Source organism: Dendropsophus ebraccatus, chromosome 14 (genome assembly GCF_027789765.1).
Source record: "Dendropsophus ebraccatus isolate aDenEbr1 chromosome 14, aDenEbr1.pat, whole genome shotgun sequence".
NCBI classification, from domain to species: Eukaryota; Metazoa; Chordata; class Amphibia; order Anura; family Hylidae; genus Dendropsophus; species Dendropsophus ebraccatus.
Genome location: NC_091467.1, coordinates 181554 through 207405, shown reverse-complemented (window position 1 = coordinate 207405; position 25852 = coordinate 181554). Strand labels below are relative to the sequence as shown.

The 25852-nt window shown below is 47.2% G+C and overlaps 2 protein-coding genes across 10 annotated transcripts in view; one reads left to right on the top strand and one right to left on the bottom strand.

Moving 5' to 3' along the window:
• Positions 1-13749, bottom strand: part of AURKA (aurora kinase A) — a 37820-nt gene extending 24071 nt beyond the window's left edge. Inside the window, exons 1-2 of one of the 6 annotated variants that reach the window (XM_069953753.1) lie at positions 13688-13749; positions 10781-10865 (exon numbers count right to left, since the gene is read on the bottom strand). In XM_069953753.1, coding sequence (XP_069809854.1) covers positions 10781-10831 — 51 coding nt within the window. In that variant the 5' untranslated portion in view covers positions 10832-10865; positions 13688-13749. The other 5 variants (XM_069953749.1, XM_069953748.1, XM_069953752.1 and 2 more) reach the window with 5 other exon arrangements.
• Positions 13527-25852, top strand: part of CSTF1 (cleavage stimulation factor subunit 1) — a 42493-nt gene continuing 30167 nt past the window's right edge. Inside the window, exons 1-2 of one of the 4 annotated variants that reach the window (XM_069953757.1) lie at positions 13543-13628; positions 15310-15452. The gene's annotated coding sequence lies outside the window, so the exon portion shown is untranslated. Of the gene's footprint in view, positions 13629-13689; positions 13992-15309; positions 15453-24305; positions 24459-25852 lie in introns of those variants that run through there. The other 3 variants (XM_069953754.1, XM_069953756.1, XM_069953758.1) reach the window with 3 other exon arrangements.

The following is a 25852-nucleotide window of genomic DNA, read 5'->3' as shown; positions in this document are numbered from 1 at the left end:
ATATGCCACAGAAGCTCAGTAACTTAGGGAATTAACGAGGAGAAGTGGAACGTTAGGGACAGCAATATACTCCTAAGTTACTGAGCTTCTGTGGCACATCAGCAGCTTCTCTGGGCAGAATTTGCAGATCGTGCCGCTTTAACCCCTTATGGGTTTCTCGTAGGGGGCGCCAGCAGGTCTCATTGTTGAGAGACAGGAGGTGAAGAACGGCCAGGAGTGGGCGCCAGCAGGGTGCCATGGGGTCTGACTGAGAAGAGATGCAAAAGGATGCTGGTTGACCTCAGGGAGACCAACCAGCACATGTCCATGAGGTCAACCAGCGTCCTTTTGCATGCACTTACTAGTCATTGCTCCCACTAGCCAGAAACCTACTCCACACTGATGAGGGGCAAAAACCCCAAAACAGCTGTCTGTGGATGGATACCTTGCTTAGGTGGTTTCCTTCATTGGAGACATTCCTTGGCTTGGTTGTTCCTTCCCAGAGGAAGGTCTGGCTAGTTCACCGACATCGAGACACATGATGTCTCTGCAGTGTTCTTTTGCATAATTGACTGAGAAGAGAGACAGGAAGAGCAGAATGGCCAGGAGGGGACATGGCCCTGGAGGAAAGTGAAAGCTGAGCCTGTGGTGAGTGCTGCACAGATGATAGGGGTGCCTCTTAGGTTTCCCTCAGATAGCAGTACAGGATGCCCATTAACCCGCTCCCCCTTGCACTTGTGTCCCATGTTACCCTATGTGAAAGTAACCCTGCTCCTGCTGTAACATAATACTGGCCCAGGCACTGACAGGAGAGGAGCCATGGCCGCCTTATCCCTGCACTGTGTCCAGGCTCCCCCCTTCTCAGTCCCGACTGCCAGGACTGCTTTATGTTACAGCAGTGAGGAGGAGATAGGAGCCTGAATGCAGGGAGGGGAGGTAACCCATAAGTGCCTGCACAGGTGGAGGAAGACTAGACAGTGTAATGTGATATAGTGATCTCCATATGTGCAGCCTGCAGTGCAATGTACCAGTATGTCACCCCTGCTGGCTGTATCACTATAAGGAGGCTAGGGTATATACTGTATGGTGTATCAGTATAAGGAGGGCTGGGGTATATACTGTATAGTGTGTCAGTATAAGGAGGGCTGGGGTATATACTCTATATACATAGACAAGGTTTGCTCACTGTTTCTGCTATATCAGACTAGTGAGTGTGGTGTATATGTGACAGTGATGGTGTATTAAAGGGGTAGTGCAGCGCTAAATCACGAAATAACACACATTACAAAGTTATACAACTCTGTAATGTATGTTATTAGTGAATGGCCCCCTTCCCCCCCACCCCTGGAAGTGTAGTGCTCTATACTCACCTGACACATGTCGACCCCCGTCCGCCATCTTGTGACAATGATGTAATCTCCGTGCTCAGCCAATCACGGCTGAGCAGCTGATGACGCGGCAGAGGGTAGCCGGCAAAAGGGAAGGTCGGAGCGGTTCGGCCGGCCGCCCGAAGATTACATCATTGTCGGGAAGGTGGAGGATGGGGTTAGACACGTGTCAGGCGAGTATAGAGCACTACACTTCCAGGGGTGGCATGGGTGGGGGGGGGGAACACGGGGAAGGGGGACATTCACTAACATTACAGAGTTGTGTAACTTTGTAATGCGTGTTATTTTGTGATTTAGCGACGCACTACCCCTTTAAAAAGGGGCATCTTTATTTCAGCTTGTTATCCCCTAACTTTAGGATTTAGATTAGAAGATAGCCGCTGGGACCTCCACCAATCCTGAGAACCCAGAAGGGTTCAGTGTGTGGCAGTATTATATTCTTCAGACTGTGCAGTATTAGGCAATTGGGGGGGGGGGGGGGGGCATTAATACATTTCCCACCCATAGCTTTCCATCTTTCCAATATCAATTTATTATGATTCTGTACAGTTATGCTGTACAGTTATGCTATTATCTAGGTGCCCCCACCAAACACAAAATCCCAGCCCAACCCGACACCAGTCCCTGCTCCTGGCCCCCACCCTCTGTGTAGGTATCACATGTCCTCTGTCTCCTCAATGGACTGGGTTAGCGCTTGTAACCCAGTCCACTGAAGTGAAGGAGGACACCGACAGGGGTGGCTGCTGTTCGAGAGGGAGACTGATCAGTGCAGCTGTCACTGTCTCCCTCTCTAACAGCAGCCATCCCTGTCACCGGAACTGTGTGCCCATCCCCCCCCCCCCACGGTCTCACCCACAGCGCTCACCTACAGCAGCACACCTGCCCCCAATCACCCATGGCACCAAACCCTGTTGTATCAGCTTTGCTGTATCCATCACCATCTCAGCTCTGCAACACCTACACCATCATCATAGCAATCAACTCAGCTCTGCTATTTCACCATCAGACATAAGCATTGCATGATGGGAAATGTAGTTTCCCATCTTGATAATAGACCATCTTTTAGAAAAACTTGTAACTCAGAAACGGCAGCAGCTAGAAAGATGGGAGACAGCTCGAAATATTCGGGGGGATTTGGCGAGTAAGGCCAGCTAGGTTTGGGAGCAGTACATTTGTTTCGCTCTTGGGGGGGGGGGGGGGGGGGATACCCATTTAAGCCCTCAGATAAGTGTGAAAATCTGGTAATTCTGGACCATCAGAAATATAGGTTGACGTGTTATACAATGGTTAAGGACTGTTACACCACCCTATCAAAAGATCCCACAGAATCATTTATGGGCGAATTAAGGTCATTTTGGAGGGGGTACTGAAAGATAGAGATTGATTTCTCTTCTTCACCCACAGCTTGCCACATTCTATGTTTTACCTAAGGTGCACAAGGGTCTGCATCACCTGCGGGAGAGATCAATCGTCTCTGGCATGGCCTAACTCAAAATGTCACTACATTGATAAGATTCTGAGAAGTTATGTCAAGTGTATCATCATATAGCAGGGATAGCTTAGATCTCCAAAACACAACATCTGGATGTAGACCCTGAGACATACCTGGCACGCATAGACGTGAAAGCTCTGTATAGTTCCATCCCCCAGTCTGATGGCCTCAGAGCAGCAGAATACTCTCTCAGAAGACGAGGTTCTGAACTTGAGAAACAAGTTTGATAAATCTCCCCCAATGTGTTTGTTGGTAAGAACATGCTGGATGAGGTGAAGTACAATTATTTTCTGTATGATGGTAGGGTGTTCCACCAGCTCAGGCGGGCCCTTGTGCTCCCACTTATGCGAAGCTCCCCCTGGGCTGGTGGGAGGATACGATTGTCTTCCTGGAGGAACAAAGATGGTGGATCTGGACCCACTATATTAATGGTCTTGCGGATCTGGAGAGGCACGAGGGACGATTTTACCATGTTTATGGGTGAGCTGAATAATACCCAGATAGGATTAACCTTTACTAGGGAAAATCGAGGATTCTGTTTCTTGGATTTACAACTTGCCAAAAGATCACGGCCTGGTATCGTCCCTATACCGAAAACCCACGGCCACAAACAATCTTTTGCATTCTAAAAACCATCATTCTTATTCTTTAAAACGTGGGATCCCAAAGGGTCAATATTTAAGGGTGAGAAGAAACTTTACAAGACAGTGATTTTCGTATTCAAGCCAAGATTTTACACGAGATCCCGAGGATACCCTCAAGATACTTAATCAGGCCTATAGAGATGCAGATCAGAACGGACACCAAGAGGTAAGGAAACCAATGACACCCTCATCAGATTAATAGGCGTTTGATAACCAGACAGAGGTACGCCACATCTTACCTAGATATTGGCCAATACCCTGTTCGACCCAGACAGTGCAGAAGTACTACACGACTATCCCAGTATTACATTCGCGGGGTGGGGGGGGGGTTCGCAGCATCAATGACCGCCATTACAATCGTCCAACAAGGTACATGGCTTGACCGACAGATACCAGGCTGCTTTAAGTGTGGCAGATGCATTCAAAACAAAGAACACCAAGTCCTTCAAATCGGCTGTCAGATACAGAATACATGACTTTATTAAACGGTAGAACAAAGGGTGTCATTTACCAAGCTAACTCTCTGTGCCCATGCAACTATATAGGTAAAACCTTTAGGGAAATAAGAGTCTTGGAACATCTATGCAATGCAACATAGAAAATGAGACACCCCACTAGCCCAACACATGTTACAGTGCCACTCAGAAACAGAGGGATATACAGTTTATTGGACTAGAATGGGTTAAACCTTCAATTCAGAAGAAAGTTTGGGATGCAGTGAGTGGATCTACAGGTTAAAATCCCAGAGACCCTTATGTCTCAATGACAGACTTGACCTGCTTCATCTCACGTATCGAACTGTATCCCTCTGCTATATAAACATTTTACAAATCTTTAGTTTTCCCTGTTCCTATCTTCCTCTTTCTGCTGTTCCTCTCCTCCCCTCCTCACTTACTAAATACAATACATAGCTTTTCAGTATTAGAAAGCAATTCAATGTTTCTTCTACACATTTTAATCCGGCATTCTGAAAGATTAGTCACTGCATAGCAGCAAGTTCTTTGCCAGGCAGTTATATCATCTTCTATTACATATCATCCAATATTGTCATACTATCAGTTTTTCTACCAGTAAGATGGGAATGTTGTCCCAGAGTACACGATATGTATACAAAACGGTTGTGTTATCCCCAGAACAGGTTCATTATAACCTATATAGATTTATCACTGGTATAATTAAAGTAAATCAGTAAGGGATCTGTACACTGTATTGGCTGTGACTGAGAGGAATCTCTAGTTTCAGACAGTTGCCCAGCACATTGCATGCTACACACTACCCGTGCATGTTAGAAATCGCCAGGAGCCCCATATATCCCTTTATATGCTATATACCCTGACAGTTCTGCACTGTTTATGTAAATTGTAGGTTGGAAATAACTTTAAAAAAAACTTTAAACATCCTAAATACCTAATAGCCAAACAGATCATGTGACCAGACTGTATACAGAGCCTGGTTATATACAACATTGGCAGTGTTATATACAGAACCTGGTTATATGCAACATTGTCAGTGTAATATACAGCCTGGTTATATGCAACATTGGCAGTGTTAGGGCCAGTTCACACTGAGCAAGATCGCCGGAATTCCATGTCAGATTCCCGCTGTAAGTGAATGGAGAGGGCGCGCGCTCATCGCTGCTCTCCGCTCAAAGTAGTAACACGTTACTTCTTTGAGAGGAGAGGGAGCGGACGAGCGCACGCCCTCCCCATTCACTTACAGCAGCACACCGAGCACAGCGGGATTCTGTGGTGGAAATCTCAATCTTGCTCAGTGTGAACTAGCCTTTATACAGTAAACAGCCTGGTTATGTGCAACGTTGGTAGTGTTATACAGTATACAGCCTGGTATACAACATTAACAGTGTTATACTGAGCCTGGTTATATGCAACATTGGCAGTGTTATATACAGCCTGGTTATGTACAACATTGGTAGTGTTATGCTGAGCCTGGTTATATACAACATTGACAGCGTTAGTGGAGGTCCTGTATACCTGTGGTGTATAGTTTGGGGGTCCCCCCCACAGGTATCCCCCATACTGTATACACTCTCCCCCCCCCCCCCCCCCCCCCATGCTGTATACATTCCCCAACACCCCCTTACTGTACACATTCCCAACACCACCACCCGGCAGGTAAGCCCCTTACTATATATAAACTGTTAGAGTGCCTTCACGCCTACCAGCTCCGTGGCGGATTTCACACTACAAATTTGCAGCAAAATCCGTTGCGGACCTACTATCAGGGTTTGACATCCCGCTGCCAGTTTGTAAGTTAAGCCCCTTGGCGTCCAAAGCGTAACACTGAGTCGCCCAGACTGCTGTTGGACCGCTGTGCAGGCTCCCCTCCAGTGTTTCAGCGCTGTGCTGCTGCCGGGGACGGCTCTGGACATCGCCCTCCCCCTGAAGCAAGCCGGAGCGGTGTGTGCAGCGTCCAGAGCTGTAAGGAGAGAGACGTCAGCAGCAGCACAGCGCTGAATACACTGGAGCGGAGCCTGCACCATCTAAAAGCAGTCTGCGCGGGTGGGATGATGGCAGCCTCTGTCACCAAGTTATGCTCGGGCCGCCAAGGGGGTTAATTTACATACTGACATCCCGCTGAGTGTATGTAGTGTCATAGGGTTGAACGACACTGGATCCACAGCAGATTTTGCAGCGTGAAATCCGCTGCGGATCTGGTATGTGTGAAGGCATCCTTACTGTATTTCTGTGGATCTGTTGTGAGGCAGCTGCCCTAGCAACCAATCAGATTCCAGCTCTGAAAATTAAAGTAGTAATTCTATTGGTTGCTGAGGCTTCCAATTGCCGTTTCTGCTGGAGAGCTGCAGCACTAATTATATCACCTGTGTGCAGTGTGGAGATTCTCCCATTCATCTCTATGGGGCGCAGCTCCTCCCCCTCCCCTCCTGTAGATCTGGTAAGGACAGGACCTTCGCTCTAACCTTCCCAGGCACCCAATGTATCTGTGGGTCAAACGGTTCAGGCGTTTGGAAGTCTATAGAGGACAGACAGACTTTTTATGATCTAGATATATCTCTCACTACACTAGTCGGACCAGACACGCCAAGTGCACAGTTGAAGCAGGACAACTGGAGGCTCAACACTCCAGCATTTGTGAAGTTTGCTTGTTGTGTAGTTTTCCCTTTTATACAATACCTTTCATATATACTACTACACGTTATATAACTTACGCAATCGCGTATTAACATCTATTTGTTTCACACATTTTGCCCAGTACAATCTGCGTACCATCATTGTGTGACGCAGCTGTGATTTCTAGCTTAGAGAATATGGTTATATATGACCATGCCCCTTTACGTTGTACTTTCCATACCCAACTCTGCAGGGGGTAGCGATTTCCTATGGAAGTTCCCGATTGGTCTTGCTAAGGATGATTGCTTTAAATCTCTGCTGAAAGCCTGGTGGTTGGAATATTCCACTGATAGTTCAGCTCATACCTCACAGCCCCAGTTATTCTGGGATACTGCTAAGGCGGTCCTGAGAGGCTGTATCATGGCCTATAAAGCCGCTATGCAAGAGAAATTCTCCTTACAGATACAACAGTTTAGTGCCACCCTGCGTGATGCTTACACAGCCTTTCTGACCGCATCCTCTGATGTCACTAAAGACATGGCAGGAAGCCCGTCTAAACTATGACCAGTGGATGGAATGGAAGGAAAGTCTACACAGATCTTATTTAGATGCATTGCTGTCCCGTCATGGCAGCAAGGATGGCTGGTTATTAGCAAGATTTGCACCTCAATATATCTCACAGCTTACTGATGAAACCTGTATTCAATAGAGAAATCCTCGGATCACCAACTCTGTTCTCAAATCATATTACGAGACTTTATACCCTACACCTAGTCCTTCCATTTATAGGGTCCCTGATTAGTTGCACAGGCACCATCTGCCAGCAGTGTCAGAGGAGCATACTACCATGCTTAATTTCCCTTTACTATAGAGGAGATAAAATGTGCCATCTCAAAGCTCATTGACCCTGACAGGTTCTCTGCCGATTGAGGGTGTCCCAATTCCTGGTTCCTCCAACAATGCCCATCTTAAATTACTGAAACTGTGGAAAAACACACCTTTGCCTACCTTCTATCGTCCAGTTTCTTGGTGGATAGGCTGGCTCCAATTCTCCCGGAGCTTATTTCATGGGCTTTGTTCATGGCTGTTCCGCTGTTATGAAAGTCCGTAAGGTAATGGCAGTCTTGGATGAAGTAGCAGTAAGACCCCATTTGCATCCATCTCCAGCTCTTTCCATTGATGCGAAAAAAAGCTTTTGACTAGGGATGCGCCAAAATATCAATACTACTATCGATATTCCGGGTTCCCACTGCTTGTGATTGCAGACCCCGACCAGCGGGCGGCAGCCATTTAAACATTGCCCCCTTCCAGGACCCGCTGATGCCGCTGCACAACTGCAACTACCAGCATACATTCTTGTGCACAAGGGGGTATGCTGGGAGTTGCAGTTTTGCCGCAGTAGCCTCCCAACATACCTTCTTTTGCGCTACAACTCCCATTGTGCAGGGAGTTGTAGTGCACAGGGAAGTATGGTGGGCGCTGTAGTGCACAAGGAGGTATGATGGGAGTTGCAGTTCTACAGCAGCAACCTCCCAACACAAAGCACACAAATGTAAATACTGTTAAAGTGGAAATTTCGAAATTTATATGGGACTCAAGATGATCTAGGATAGCTAGCCTTGGCCGCTGAATAGCTGAGCTGCCTTGAGACGTCACGTCTCAATCTGCAGCTCAGACCAGGCAGCGGAACGGGAGAACGGGGCGTCGCGATCCAACAAGGTAAGTGGACGGCGACGTCTATATCCAACCCCTTCCGAGCCAAACGGTAAACATAGCCCTAGCCTTGGCCGAATGTGATGGACAGGTGTCTTTTCAACCATACTAGCCATGGAAGTATATCCACCATTGACCCTACAGGTCCTTCCATTCACACCCAACCACCATAGCTCTGGGCTGCAGCTCCCCTGGTGTCGATAGGGCAGCACCATGACAGTCAGGCTGAACAGGCTGTCACCCCCAGACAAGTCCATCTCCGGAAAGGAGACAGGAGCACTCAGCCGGGGACATAGGACAACATTGGTGAAGCAAGGAAAGTAATAGGCTGCTATGCTCTCACCATGGGCAGCAATGCGATAAGTTGCTTGAGCAGAACACCCCTTTAACCCCTTAGTGACCGCCATGCTGCCTTTTCATGGCGCCCACTAATGGGCTTTATTCCGATGCGTACGCCTTTGAACGGCATACGCATCGGAACGAACTGGGGCGGCAGCAGTGCGGGGGATCAGCGGTCAGTGTGACTGCTGACCCCCTCCTGTAACTGCCCGGAGTTTAACCCGTTAAAAGCCGCTGTCAAAGCATGACAGCGGCATCTAACGGGTTCCGGTGTGTACCGGACGGCGCCGCAGGTCCACTTACGTAATCGGAGGTCCCGCTGCGCCGTCCGTTCCCCCCGACATCTCCATGGTAACTCTGGGGGCCTTCATTTGGCCCCCGGGCTTACCATGGATAAGCCATCCTGCTGACAGGGGTGGCTGTGCTACTGCCTGTCAGCAGGATGGTCACATTATACAACACACTGTACTGCAGAAGCAGTGCTGTGTATTGTATTGTATTAGTGATAAAAGTGTTACACTAGTGTATAGTAGTGTACACTAGTGTAAAAAAGTTAAAGTGCACCAAACAATCCCCCCAGCTCCCCTCCTCCCCCATAATAAAAATGCATTACATTCCCCATACACTATAAAACATTACATAAAAGTGATCAAAAGACACAAATCCTATACATATTTGGTATCGCTACATCTGTAACGACCCAATCTATAAAACGATATCAATATCGCACGACACGCTGTAAATAACAAAAACTACCAGAATAGCTGTATTTTATCAATCTGCTTTAGAAAATACATCATAAAAGATCAAAAAAAGTCATACATATAAAACTTGGTATCTATAGAAACTACAGATCTTCCCGCAAAAAATAAGCCCAAAACCAGCTCTGTCGCGCAAAAGATCGCTATGGATCTTGCAATTTGGCGACAGTTTTTCTGGGTTTATGCTAGGAAGATAGCTTCTATTGCACCAAAGTGGTAATAGTTAAAAAAAACCTACACAAATAAGGTATCACCGTAACAGTAGTGACCCAGAGAATACATGTATTATGTTATTAGTGACCGCCGGTATGAATTTTTACGGCGATCACTAATGGGCTCTATTCTGCCGCCATCAGCTCTTTATGGCGATGGTGCAGAATAGTGCAGCAGCACCGGTAATGCCCGCAGCCCGCTCCTCTGAGAAGTTGGGGCAGAGTGTGGGCTCAGTCCCGGCCAGTCCCCGCACGACTATCGCCGTTATTACCAGTATAACGGCGGCCACCGGTAACGGGCATTGCATGCTTTCATGTCCTCTCACCGTTAATCCACAGTGAGAGGAGATGAATACATGTGTCCCCCCCCCCCCAGAATAACCTTAGTGTTCACAGTGATTAATTCCTCAGGGTACAAACACACCTGCCGTATAGGCATCGAGACTCGCTGAGGATCCCGGCCCTGTATACTCAACGGCAGACAAACTCGCAGCAGGGATGTACATCCCTGCTGCGAGTTTGTCCAAAGGAGGACCCGTTAACCCCCCGCCGTCACCTGGTCCCGACTATACAATATCTGGTCCTTCGCTGATTCCCGGCACATCCCGCTCGACCAATCAGTGCGCTGCCCCAACGCAGCACTGATTGGCTGAACGGGCGGTGAAGACGTCGGGAGCCCCGTAGCCGGGATTAGCTGGTGTATAGTGTCCGGCGGCCGGGGAGTTAACGGGGCGAGCTGCGGACAAACTCTGAGCAGGGATGTACATCTATGCTGCGAGTTTGTCTGCCATTGAGTACACATGGCTGGGATCCTCAGCGAGTCTCGATGCGAATAAGCAGCCAGAAACTCGCTGCGGATACGACAAGTGTGTTTGTACCCTTAAAAAAAAATAAAAATAAAATCAAACTCTCATTCTCTCCACTACCAGAGGTGGCAGAGAGCATGGGGCAATGATCAGGGACTAGCCAATGTGGTCCTGGTACAATTGATCAGCGGTATATACTGATAAAGTGATACGCATAAAGTGACACCGGTCAGATTTTGAAAAATGAGCCTGGTCATTAAGGCCCAAATAGGCTTGGTCCCTAAGGGGTTAAGATGGGTTCACACCAACAACAAAGCCTGACATTGCCCCCCCACCAAGCATCATCTCCTACTTTACCTTAGAGCCAGAAAGTCCATTAGAGTTCTCCTTAGCGGCCCGCTGCTCCATAGTGCCCCAGAGCAGAAGATAAGGGGTTAAATGTCTGCAAGGAGAACAAGATGACGTGAAGAGCTAAAGAGGAACCCAGACCCCAAAAGATGACTAGGGACGCCCATAATGTGACTTATATCCAACACTTCCTGTAGAGAGAAGGGTAGGAGGCCACTACTCCTTTATATGTCCCATCACATAAAAATGAAGGTGTGGAGTTCCCCTTTAAGACATACATATTCCGATATGAAAGCCATCAGTACACAGTCTGGGGCCAATAAAGTAGACCCAGGGGCCCCTGCTATATGACAGGAAGGGGGCAGAGTCACCCTAACTGACTATGAGGACTAGAGTACTACAACTCCCAGCAAGCCTGCACAGCCATTGCCTCCGAGCATAAGAACTGTAGCTTAGTTACATCTGTAGGCTGCAGGTTGGGAATCAATTATCTTCTCACGTCAATCAGAACAAAGACAAGACCCCTAGTGCAAGCAGTGATCCTCTTCTCCTGAGTCCCACGCGCTCCTCCAGCTTCAGGGCGGCCTGTGTCGACTGACAAGCCGCTCAGCCAACCACTGGCCAGGACCGCCGCGGCCTGTGATTGGCTGAGCTGCCTGACAGCTGACACAGGCCGCCCTGAAGCTGGAGGAGCACGCGGGACCCATGAGAAGAGGAGCCCTGAACCATAAATAGGTAACGTACATCGTCAGACGCCGGCCACGCACCGCTATTCCACATAGCGGAACGCGGTCGTCGCCCGACAAATATAGGTCCGGACCTATATCAACGATCAGCCGATGACAACGTTCGGCTGATCGTTGTCTCTAGTCCACGGAGCAATAATCGGACGATTATCGCTCTATGGAATAGGGCCCTTAGAGTGCAAGCTCTTCAGCCAAGCCACTACAAGCCAAGTGATGGCCAGAGCCACACATACCTCCATACCATACAGCCCCCACCACAGACACAGGCAGCCACAGCCAGAGGAACCCCCCCGCCCCATACAGCCAGAGAACCCCCCCCCATACAGCCCCCACCACGGACGGCCACAGCCAGAGAACCCCCCCCCCCATACAGCCCCCACCACGGACGGCCACAGCCAGAGAACCCCACCCCTCATACAGCCAGAGAACCCCCATACAGCCCCCACCAGACAACCCCCCCCCCATAGAGCCCCCACCACAGACACAGGCAGCCAGAGAACCCCCCCCCCTCATACAGCCCCCACCTCAGACACAGGCAGCCACAGCCAGAGAACCCCCCCCCCCCATACACAGCCAGAGACCCCCCCCCATACAGCCCCCACCACGGACGGCCACAGCCAGAGAACCCCACCCCTCATACAGCCAGAGAACCCCCCATACAGCCCCCACCAGACACAGCCAGAGAACCCCCCCCCCATACAGCCCCCACCACGGACGGCCACAGCCAGAGAACCCCCCCCTTATACAGCCCCCACCACAGACAGGCAGCCACAGCCAGAGACCCCCCCCCCCCCCCAAACAGCCCCCACCACAGACACAGGCAGCCACAGCCAGAGACCCCCCCCCCCCCAAACAGCCCCCACCAGACACAGCCAGAGAACCCCCCCCCCCCATACACAGGCAGCCAGAGAAACCCCTCCCCCTCATACAGCCCCCACCACAGACACAGGCAGCCACAGCCAGAGACCCCCCCCCCCATACAGCCCCCACCACAGACACAGGCAGCTACAGCCAGAGAACCCCCCCCCCCCCCTCATACAGCCCCCCACCACAGACACAGGCAGCCACAGCCAGAGAACCCCCCCCCCCCTCATACAGCCCCCACCACAGACACAGGCAGCCACAGCCAGAGAACCCCCCCCCCCTCATACAGCCCCCACCACAGACAGGCAGCCAGAGGAACCCCCCCCCCCCCTCATACAGCCCCCACCACAGACACAGGCAGCCAGAGGAACCCCCCCCCCTCATACAGCCCCCACCACAGACACAGGCAGCCACGGCCAGAGACCCCCCCCCCATACAGCCCCCACCACAGACACAGGCAGCCAGAGGAACCCCCCCCCCCCTCATACAGCCCCCACCACAGACACAGGCAGCCAGAGACCCCCCCCCCCATACAGCCCCCACCACAGACACAGGCAGCCAGAGAACCCCCCTCTCATACAGCCCCCACCACAGACAGCCAAAGCCAGAGACCCCCCCCATACAGCCCCCACCACAGACACAGACGGCCTCAGCCAGAGACCCCCCCCCCCCCAATTCAGCCCCCACCACAGACACAGACGGCCTCAGCCAGAGACCCCCCCCCCCAATTCAGCCCCCACCACAGCCAGAGAACCCCCCCCCCACCCCATACAGCCCCCACCACAGACACAGGCAGCCAGAGAACCCCCCCCCCCCCTCATACAGCCCCCACCACAGACGGCCACAGCCAGAGAACCCCCCACCACACCTCTGTACAGCAGGAGACACCCCCGCGAGGTCTCCCCTGTCACCCGGGGCTCTTACCGCTCTTACCTCTCCTACCGTACAGCCACCACACACTTCTCTTCCCAACGCATCAAACCACCCGCTTTAAAACCCGCTCGTGAAGCTGATTGGCTGCAGCCTCCTAGACGGCCTAAGATGATTGGCTGACTGAAAGAAAAACCGTTGAAATGGCGGCGTCCGCACGTGACGTCATGGCGCAGGGATAGCGTAACATGGACAGCGCAAGCGCAGAACGAGAGAGGCCGCGGGCATTTGAAGGGAATTTATTAACGTCATTACTGAGCGACCGGCGCTTGTGCTGACGTAAAGAGATCCTCTCGGTTTACAGCAGCGTCCTGGCTGTGAGTATGAGCGGCACGGCGGAGGTCTGGGTCGGGTGTGATATTATAGATATAGATACCGGGGGAATGTCCAGTCCAGCTTCTAATTACGGCGCCTCACGGACACAGCGTGGACTGATCTGAAGAGACGGCGCGCTGTTGCCCGTAGCGACCAATCAGATCACAGCTTTCATTTTATGACATACAAGGGCAAAGTGAAACGAGGAAGCTGATTGGGGGACGAGAGACGTAAAGTGTCCCTGTAATAGTAGTAATAATCTCCCAATCAGCAGGAGATGTGATATAAAGCGGCCGTGTAACTTACTCTCATTAGTCTCTTCTTAGTCATGATGGAAAACGGGGCTTAGGAATTCTACAATAATCGTATGTAACGTGTGTGTGTGTGTGTGTATATATATCTATCTCCTAAGGTGGTAATATAACTGTATGTAACGTGTGTGTATATATATATCTATCTCCTAAGGTGGTAATATAACTGTATGTAACGTGTGTGTATATATATATATATCTATCTCCTAAGGTGGTAATATAACTGTATGTAACCTGTGTGTATATATATATATATCTATCTCCTAAGGTGGTAATATAACTGTATGTAACCTGTGTGTATGTATATATATATATATCTCCTAAGGTGGTAATATAACTGTATGTAACCTGTGTGTGTATATATATATATATCTCCTAAGGTGGTAATATAACTGTATGTAACCTGTGTGTGTATATATATATATATATATCTATCTCCTAAGGTGGTAATATAACTGTATGTAACCTGTGTGTATGTATATATATATATCTATCTCCTAAGGTGGTAATATAACTGTATGTAACCTGTGTGTATGTATATATATATATATCTCCTAAGGTGGTAATATAACTGTATGTAACCTGTGTGTGTATATATATATATATATATATATCTATCTCCTAAGGTGGTAATATAACTGTATGTAACCTGTGTGTATGTATATATATATATCTATCTCCTAAGGTGGTAATATAACTGTATGTAACCTGTGTGTATGTATATATATATATATCTCCTAAGGTGGTAATATAACTGTATGTAACCTGTGTGTATGTATATATATATATATCTCCTAAGGTGGTAATATAACTGTATGTAACCTGTGTGTATGTATATATATATATATCTCCTAAGGTGGTAATATAAGCGTATGTAACCTGTGTGTGTGTATATATATATATATATCCTAAGGTGGTAATATAACTGTATATAACCTGCCTGGTGTGTGTGTGTGTGTGTGTGTGTATATATATATATATATATATATATATATACATACACTGAAGCTCCTCCCCCAAGATGGTCGCGACTATCAGAAGTGGCTGAATACAATGAGGAGGGTGGGGATGTGCTCGTTGGCGCCATGTTCATCCAGCTGATCTGAGGTCTGATCTTTAGGTAAGCTCTGTTGACTTGTATATTGCCAGTCATAATCCCGCTCTGACTCTGTGGAGCAAGCAGCCTCTTGTAGCCCAGTAAGTAGCTGACGCGGTGGAGGTGGGATGTAGAGAAACCTACTACTAAACAAGATGAAATGTTTGCAGGCCCTAGGCCAAAAATTAAACTTGTCTTTCCTGTTCATAAAAGTATTAAAAAAAATGATCTTAGATGATGGAAAAGAGCCTTAAAAACGCTCATATATCTCTACAGAGTTCAGAGCAAGATTCCCCTTTGACGAGACTGACACTAAATTATGGCTTGAGTCTCCAAAAAAAGACGTTCAAGTTGTCAAAGTCATTATAAAACATCTTTACCTTTTGAGGATGCTCCCCTACTCAAAGATCCTATTGATGGTAAGATGGATGGCCTGCTTCGCAGGTCCGGGGATGCCTCTTTGGAAGCTATAAACCCCAGTATAGCTGATACAAGTGTTGCCAGGTCCCTCTTTGTTTGGCTGGAAGAGTTAGAAAAGGGTATTGAGGATAAAACTTCTAGAGAGGATTTACTTTCTTCAGTTCCTATGCTCAAACTGGCTAGTGCCTTTCTGGTGGATGTCTCGCTGAGTCAGTCCGTTTATGGTTGGGAGGGGGATAATGTATCAAAAACTAAACTTTGTGCCATTCCCTTTGAAGATGCTCAAGTCTTTGGCTCTGTTCTGAGCACCATCTTGGTACAGGCTTTTGTTCCTTCAGTCAGAATCAGAACAAAAACTACAAGGGAAAAGGTAAACATGGCAGATGGATCTACCCTAAAGAAGGAAAAGGGAGAGGGTTCTTAGTCAATCCTAATTCCTCAGATAAGAAACAGTGACACCATCCCGGGGGGGGGGGGGGGGTTTAGGGTTTCATCAATGAAAATAATTTAATAAGATTCAAACATATTAAGCTCCATCGAGAGAGGTTACAAGATGGTTTCAAACCCCACTCCATTAAAATTTTGTATTACCTCTCTAAAATCAGCAAAATTAAACCATTAGCTTTGGAACAGCCTTTCGGATCTGATAAATCTGCAGGCTGCTGTTCTAGTTCCTCAGACCAAGGAAGGTCAAGGACACTATTCTAAATGGTTTCTGGTGCAAAAACGAAAGGGGTCTTTCAAGATTATAATAAATTTGAGACCCTTAAAGCGTAACTGTCATTTCAATGCAATTTTTTTGAAAACATTAAATATCAACAGTACAAGCGATTTTAAGAAACTCTGTAATAGGTTTTATAAACCAAAAGAGTTTCCTTCTGTACTGAAAAAGCAATCTCCCAGCCTCCCCCCCTCACTTCAGAAGAAGCAGGATTTCTGTCTCCATTATGTGGCTTTGGAGAGTGGAGGGGCTGTTAGGAGTGAGTGAGCACGGAGCAGTCCTGCACAGCACAACACCCTGCAATCTTCTCTCAGTAAGTTCATAGATAAGCATTGACCTTTCTGACCCCAGAATCCTGCGTTTTAGATGCCCAGAGAGTCTACAAACAGCTGACCTTCAGGTCACCTCTTCCTTTTCCATCGGCCCCTCCCCCCTCCATAAGGATAGAATGGAGAGAGCAGAGCCCGTCTTCACTGGCTTCTCTGTAATGAAGACGTGTTTGCCTGATAATACACAGATAAGAAGTCGGGGGGGAGGCTGGGAGATTGCTTCTTGAGTACAGAAGGAGGCTTTTTTGGCTGATAAAACCTATTACAGAGTTTCTTAAAATCGCTTATACTACTGATTTCTGCAATAAAAAAAAAATGACAGTTACGCTTTAAAGGGAACCAATCACTGGAAACAAGCATATAGAGCTTTTGAAATGTGCTGTTAGAGCACACAGCACACTTGCCACACGTGTTTCCATAGCCTCCGTGCCTTCCCCGTGTAAGCCGCAAAGTAACTTTATAAAACTGGCGCCCTGTATGCTAATTACCTGAGGTAGTCACCTGGGCGGTGTTCGGCTAGCAGGTGGTCACGGTCCCCTGGGCGTTCTTCCGCTGTAATCACGCCCCTCTGGGCGTGATTCAAATGGCAGAGTGGCTGTGGCGTCACTAGGGAGCGCGCCGTGCCCAACGTCGGCGCGCTTACGTACTGATGCCGGACGCCGCCGCACATGCGCAGTGCAGCCGCTTCCATTCTGGTTGCACTGTGCCTGTGCAGAATAGCCTCGAACTCCGGCTAACAGGCTATTCGAGGCCATTCTGCACAGGCGCAGTACCGCCGGAATGGAAGCGGCTGCACTGCGCATGTGCGGCGGCGTCCGGCATCAGAATGTCACAGCTACTCGGCCATTTGAATCACGCCCAGAGGGGCGTGATTACAGCGGAAGAACGCCCAGGGGACCGTGACTACCTGCTAGCCGAACACCGCCCAGGTGACTACCTCAGGTAATTAGCATACAGGGCACCAGTTTTATAAAGTTACTTTGCGGCTTACACGGGGAAGGCACGGAGGCTATGGAAACACGTGTGGCAAGTGTGCTGTGTGCTCTAACAGCACATTTCAAAAGCTCTATATGCTTTTTTCCGGTGATTGGTTCCCTTTAAATCAAGCCATCAAATACAAAAGCTTCCAGATGGAGACATTAAAAACAGCTATTCCCCTGTAACACAAAGGGGCCTGGTTAACTACCCTGGGCCTGAAGGATGCGTACTTTCATGTGCCAAGATTCGAACTTCATCCAAAGTTTCTAAGGTTTGCTTTAGTTCACAATCTTCAAACGCTTCATTTCCTGGTCAAAGCTCTGCCTTTTGGGCTAGCAACAGCTCCTCGGATATTCAAAAAAATCATGGTGGAGGTTGTGGCACATCTGAGATTGAAAGGTGTTATAATCCTCCCTTCTCTGGACGATCTATTGTTAATATCCCCAAACACGAGGTCAGCTAGAAAAAGACATCAATTTGACTGTTTTTTGTCTCCAAAATCTATGCTGGATTGTAAACGTGGAGAAGTCCGACCTAGCCCCATCTCACTCAAAAAAATTCCTAGGCATGATATTGGACCCAGAACGTCAGCTGACGTTCCTTCCTCCAGCAAAGATCTCTTCTCTCCTGGAAAAGTTCAAGATGTTTGCAAAGAAAAGGTCAGTAACCATTTGAGAAGCAATGTCTCTTTTAGGCTCCATGACTTTGTAGATCCTGAGGGTATGCAACCGGTCTCCACTATCACTGGACAGAAAAATGTAGTATCACCTCAGGTAAAAAGATCCCTGAAATGGTGGTGTCAGGAATCAAACCTAAACAAAGGTCTGCTTTGGTTCCCTTATCAGATAGTGTCCCTAACTATGGATGCAAGCAGGTGGGACTGGGGAGCCCACATCCAAGACCTTCCGTTTCAGGGAGAGGGGGGAAAGAGTCTTGTCAGAACTCTTCCAACGTTTGAGAGCCAAAAACGGTGTACAAAGCTCTAAAAGCAGCAAAAGACCATCTTTATCACCACCAGGTCAGGCAACGTTACAACATTAGCTTTTATAAATCATCAGGGCGGTACCCTGCACAAACCTCTGCAGTTTTTGGCGGAGAAGATCTTTGTTTGGGCAGAACTCCACCTGGCGTCTCTGTCCGCAGTTCACCTCAAAGACTCCCTAAACTTCGTAGCCGACTTTCTAAGTCTGCAAAAGATACATCCCGGAGAATGGAGCTTGAATCCAGAAGTCTTTCAGATCCTGACTTCAAAATGGGGGTCTCCAAAAGTGGACGTATTCGCTACCAAGAAAAACAAAAAGGAGAGGAGATTCTTTTCACTAAACCCAAAGGATGCGCCAGAAGCAGTGGATGCCCTAAACCAGCCCTGCACGTTCAATCTGGCATACGCATTCCCTCCTTTTCCCCTGGTAAGAGTGTTAAAAAGGTGCTGACAGGTCAAACTCGGGTAATATTTGTGGCCCCCCTGTGGCCAAAAAAGTTGTTTCTCTCTGCTTCAGCTTCTTAGTCTAGAGGGTCCATTCCCCCTACCTTTAAGAGACGATCTCCTTCTCCAGGGCCCTCTAAACCCTAACACCTGCATTAGGCAGCATGGCTGTTGAAAAGTCATAGTAACATAGACAAAAGTCCATCAGGTTCAACCTAGGGAAACCCTACTGTGTTAATCCAGGGGAAGGGGAAAACCCCTATGAGGCAGATGACAATTGCCCCGTCACAGGGAGAAAATTACTTCCAGACTCCAATGGCGACCAGAATAATCCCTGGATCAACGTATCACCGGAAATCTAATGTCCAGAACTTGTAATATATTTTCTCTCTTCGCCCGATGACTGCACCCCTGGAGAGGTCCACCCCCTGCTCCCATAGGACAGGAAACAGGATACAGGAAATCCCTGGATCTTTTAAAAGAGTAAACTCCCCTCCTCTCGTCAGTTTCTGTTTCCTGTCCCTACGGGAGCAGGAGCTGGAAGGGGTCTCTCCCTTCCCAACCCTGGATAAAAGAGGTGACTGGGGCTTGCCGTGGTATACCTTACCGGCGTCCCGGCGGCATCAGACTCCGCTGGTGGAGCAGCCTCCTAGTCTGGCTCCCTCCCCCCCCCCCCCCGACACCTCCGGAAGACTGGTCCCCCGGGCTCCCCTGACTCTCCTCGGTGCGGCTGGTGCTCCGGTCTGCAGCGCTGTGCTCGCGCGCGCTGTGGCATGGGTAACCGGAAGCACTGGGGAGGGGGTTGCTCTTCTGGCCGTGTTCGGCAACTTCCGGGGCTTAGGCCTGCTCGGGGAGAGCGCCGGGAGGGTGACACCGTATCAGCGCGCGGCATAGGGGGGGACCAGCCGGTCACAAGGGATTCGGCGACAAATTTAAAAAGGGTGCCGAGGAAGACGCCGGGGCAGTACATCCAAGTACTACAGCTGCTCCTTTCAAGTGAGTAGCTGCCCGGTGCTGTTATACCGCTTCACTGTAGCTTAGCTGCAGTTGGATATCTAACCTCCTGAACTTCTATTATCGTTATGGAGGCTGAAAGCGCTGATACTATTGAAACCACCTTCAACACAGGCTTTATCGGTATGGAGTGGGTAAGAGGGGAGTTTTCCCCAGACAAGCTTAATTTTCCTTATGATTCTTATCGTTTGTCTCATTTATTTAGGAAGGGTCATCCGGTAAAAGCAAGGAATGCCCAACTTGTAGAAAACGTCTTAGTAGCTCATACAATCAACTTCTCTGTGGTAGCTGTATGAATAGAGTATTGGAAGATCAGGGACCTTCATTTGTATGTAACATGAGAAGCATCATTAAGAAGGAAATTAGGGTACGTAAAGAAAGAAAGGGGGAGTAATATCATATATATAAACATCCTCATAAAGTTCTTTCTTTGTTTTTTTCAGGCTGCCATGCCTTCTCAGTTGCAGCCTACACTTCAGGTGCCTTCTCCTACCCTACCAACAGTCCCTATACCAGCTCTGAATCCGCCTCTGCCTATGGCTGCTCCGGTGGTTATTCCAATAATTGATCTTGAAGAAGCTGGGCATAGTATGTCTGTATCTGAACCTCCATCCTCTATAGGAGATGAGGAGGAACAGAGTCTGGGCACAGAGGCAGAGGACCTGGGTGCGTCAGGAGTAGAAGGTTTAGAGGTTGCAACTGATCCTTCTCCAACTGTAGATATCCTTATCAAAGCAGTAAGAGAGACGATGGGCATAGAGGATACTCCTGAATCCCAGACTATACAGACTATTAGGAGCTTTAGCTCCTAAAAAACGCTTGGTGTTCCCTATCCTTCAGAATATCAAGACCTTAATCAAACATGAATGGTCTAACCCGGATAGAAAATTCTTTATTCCTGCTGCCGTGAGTGTCCTTTTATTTATATATATATATAGGGATATAGGTATATACCTATTTCTATCCTGAATATAGTAGGAAGTTCATGATTATTAGACATCCCCCCCCTTTTTTGTTTGGTTTACAGTTCAAAAGGAAATACCCATTTGACCAGGAAGAATCTAGTACTTGGGGTGTGGCTCCCAAAATAGATCCTCCGGTGGCAAAGATTTTCAAGCAGAATGCTCTTCCGTTTGAGGACTGTGCCTCCTTAAAAGATCCTATGGACAAACGGGCAGAGATTTATTTAAAAAAGGACTGGGAGGCATCCACAGCTCTATTTAAGCCTTTGGTGGCCGCTACTTCAGTCTCTAGAGCCTTAGAAGTATGGTTATCAGAGCTAAAAGAGATGATTAGCAAGGGTACACCAGCGGAGGAACTCCTTAAACCCTTTGATACCCTTGAAAAAGCCATGTCATTTGTGTCTGAAGCTTCGGCTGACGCACTTAAAGAGTCACTGTCGTATTTTTTTTTTTGCAGAAATCAATAGTCCAGGCGATTTTAAGAAACTTTGTAATTGGGTTTATTAGCCAAATCTGCCATTATCTGCATGTAAAAAGCCTTTTCCCAGGTCCCCCCCTCCTTCCTCTTTTTCATCCACTCTGAAAAATCTGAAAATTGTGACTTGTGAATTGTGGAGGAGGAAGGAGGGAGTTAGCCGGCAGCAGAGAGCAGATAACAGAGGATTACAGGCACTGAGCTGGGTGACAGCTGTAATCTGAGCTCAGAGAGGTCACTGGTGACTGTCACAGGAGATATCCCGTGAGGGATTTGTAGATTAACTCTTTGTTGTCCTGTTTTGGTCTTTTCTTTAGCTCTCTCCATAGGAGAACAATGAAGACAGGGGGGAGAGCTTCAAACTGCTTTTTCATGATAAAAATGCATTTTTCGGATAATAAACCCAATTACAAAGTTTCTTAAAATCGCCTGGACTATTGATTTCTGCAAAAAAAAATTCACGACAGTGACACTTTAAACTTTCCGCTCGTTCGGCCGCAGTATCTAATTCTGCTCGCAGATCCCTGTGGCTTAAGGAGTGGAAAGGAGACGTCACATCTAGATCCAAACTATGTGGTGCCTATGTGAAGGCAACCTGCTTTTTGGTCCAGCTCTGGACAATATCCTTGAGAAGGCCTCAGACAAAAAGAAGGGGTTTCCTTTGATTCCTCAGCAGTCTAATCGCCCTTTCAAGGGAAAAGGTAGGAACACACAAAGGGCTCCTAATACTAATAAGAAAGAGTGGAGACCCACGAAAAAATCTAAAGGGTTCCTATTCAAGAACACAGATAATTCCAAAAAGCCTACACAATGACGCCAGATCCCTGTGGGAGGTCGCCTTTCATGTTTTTTCTCACAATGGTGTGGTATTTCCAATAGCACGTTTGTTCTAGATATAATAAAACATGGATTGAAGATTTCCTTCTTGTCCTCCCCAGGGGAAAGATTTGTGGTTACAGATTTGTCATCAGATCCTGAAAAACATGTAGCCCTCTCACTAGAAGTACAGTCCTTACTGGATAAGAGAGTCCTGATCCCAGTCCCAGAGGCAGAGTGTGGTAGAGGTTTTTACTCCACTTTATTTCTGGTAAGGAAGCCCAATGGTTCTTTCAGAACCATTATCAATCTTAAACCTCTCAACAAGGTATTGACCTATGAGAGGTTTAAGATGGAATCAGTTTCATCAGCCATCCTAAATCTCTCCCAGGATTGTTACATGGCCACCTTAGATTTAAAGGATGCTTACTACCATATTCCCATTCACCCAGACCATCAAAGGTTTTTGAGAGTGGCAGTAAAACTTCAGGATTCTATTTGTCATTTTCAAGGCTTTACCGTTCGGTATCTCACAGGCACCTAGAGTGTTTACCAAAGTAATGTCAGAGGTAATGGCCCACATAAGAGAACAGGACATTATCATTGTCCCATATCTAGACGATTTCTTACTGATAGGTGACTCAATTAACTCCCTTCAGGCCCAGATTAAGATAGTGGAGGATATCCTGTCTAACTTGGGTTGGGAGATCAATGCCTAAAAATCTAACAAGATCCCCTCTCAACACTGCCAGTTTCTGGGAATCTGTTTAGACTCCAGATCCAAGAAGTCATTCTTACCAGAATACTGGCTGCTCCGGACGTTCCTTTAATTCTACAATTCCTTCAGGAAGGTCTAAATAAGAACCTTAGACCCAGCACCATTAAGGTACAGATCTCTGCCCTCAGTGCCCTCTATGACTGTAAACTGGCAGATCATCCATGGATTAAAAGATTTGTTAAAGCAGCCAGTAGACTATGTCCCACTATTAAGTCAAGGATTCCTCCCTGGGACCTTAATCTAGTTCTAAATGGTCTTACCGCTAACCCCTTTGAACCCATATTAAGTTCCTATCATACAAGTTGGCCTTCCTATTAGCCATTACGTCAGCACGGAGGGTTAGTGAGATTAGGGCTTTTTCTATACAGGCCCCTTACATGACCATTAGAGACGATAGAATTGTTCTGCCGAAAGTTGTTACTGACTTCCACAGGTCACAAGAGGTAGTGTTACCTTCATTTTGCAACACACCAGCTAATGAGTGTGAAACATCTTTCCATTCTCTTGATGTTAGAAGAGCGATTCTACACTATCTTCAGGTCACGAAGGAATGGCGCTTGAGTAATAACTTACCCTTAGTTTTTCCCTGAAAGGATATCAGTAAGACTGCCTCTACACAGACAATAGCCAGATGGGTCAAGCAGGCAATTGGAGAATGTTATAAGGCCAAGAACATCGATACACCAGTAGGGTTTGGTGCTCATTCAACTAGAGCAGTAGCAACCTCATGGGCGGAAAGGGCATCAGTTTCCATTGACCAGATATGCAGAGCAGCAACATGGAGCACCCCACATACATTCTACAGACACTACAGGTTACAGCTATCTTCTACTGACTATTTGACCTTTGATCGTAGAGTATTACATGCTGTAGTCCCCCCCCCCCCCCCCCCCTAGGCGGTTATATCCCTATTCTATTCTCCAGGGTTGCCGTCATTGGGCGAAGAGAGAAAATATAAATTACTAACCGCTAATTTCTTTTCTTTGAGCCCATGACGGCACCCTGCCTAAATCCCGCCCTTGTATGTGTGTGTGTGTGTATGTATATATATGTATAATATATATATATATATATATATATATATATATATATATATATATATATATATATATATATATATACACATACACACACACACACACACACACACCTACACTTTTTTTTTGTGTGTTTTTTTTTTTTTTAGTATATACAGAGATATAATATATATATATATATATATATATATATATATATATATCTCTGTATATACTAAAAAAAAAAAAAACACACAAAAAAAAAGTGTAGGTGTGTGTGTGTGTATATATATATTTTTTTTTTTTTATTTTTTTTTTTGTGTGTCTTGTGAGCTTCGCTCCTAGGTCCTTGTTAAAGACTGACGAGAGGAGGGGAGTTTACTCTTTTAAAAGATCCAGGGATTTCCTGTATCCTGTTTCCTGTCCTATGGGAGCAGGGGGTGGACCTCTCCAGGGGTGCCGTCATGGGCTCCAAGAAAAGAAATTACCGGTTAGTAATTTATATTTTTAAAGAAAAGCATCCAGGCCTCCCTTGTACTTATATAATGAATCGGCAATGACAACATCATGTGGCAGAGTGTTCCACAGTCTTACCGCTCGTACAGTAAAGAACCCGCGTCGATGCTGATGGTGAAATATTTCCTCTAGATGTAGAGGATGCCCCCTTGTCAGGTTACAGACCTAGGAGTAAGGAGACCACTACAAAGACCTCTGTACTGTCCATTCATATATTTGTACATTGGGATCAGATCGCCCCTAAGACGTCTTTTTTTTCTAGAGTAAATAACCCCAAGCGTGATAACCTGTCTTGTCCTGTAACCCACCCATTCCCTTAGTGACCTTTGTTGCCCTCCTCTGCACCTGCTCCAGCTCAGCTGTGTCCTTCTTATATACTGGTGCCCGGTGCGGTACACAGTATATACCATGTGACCAGTGATTTATAAAGGGGCAAAACTATGTTCTCATCTTTAGTATCTCGGCCTCTTTTGATGCATCCCATGATGATAGACTTGGTAGCTGCTGCCTGGCACTGATCCTTATAGATGAGTTTACTGTCCACCATTCCCCCCAGCTCCTTCCCGGCAGCAGTGTTACCAGTGTTTTATTATATAGCACATAACTGTACTTATTATTTCTATGGCCCAAATGCATAACCTTACATTTATCCACATTAAACTTCATTGGCCATTTCACCGCCCAAGCCTCCAGCTTCTCCAAATCCCTCTGTAATATGATATTATCCTCCTCTGTACTGATTACTCTACCCAGTTTAGTATCATCTGCAAAAAATGGAGATTCTACTCTGTAGCCCCTCAACAAGATCATTAATAAAAATATTAAAAAGAAGTGGACCTAGCACTGACCCCTGTGGTACCCCACTAGTAACCGTGACCCAACACTGACCCCTGTGGTACCCCACTTGTAACTAAAACCCAATCTGAATATGTTCCATCTGTTTTCTATCACTCAACTAGTTTTTTAACCATTTGTGTATGTTTTCCCCCAAACCGAGCATTCTCAATTTATAGACCAACCTTTTCACGCGGCACAGTATCATATATTATAGAAACGTCCAGATGCACAACGTCCACAGCCTCCCCCAGGTCCCGTCTATAACTGACCTCTTCATAGAAGCCGATCAGATTAGTCTGACAGGATAATCCCTCATAAATCCGCACCCCCCCCCCCCCCCATGCTGGTGCTGCGTTATAAGATATTTCATTAAGATACTCCAATATACAACTCTTATATATTATACCCCAGTATACGTCTCTTATATATTATACCCCAGTATACGTCTCTTATATATTATACCCCAGTATACGTCTCTTATATATTATACCCCAGTATACGTCTCTTATATATTATACCCCAGTATACACT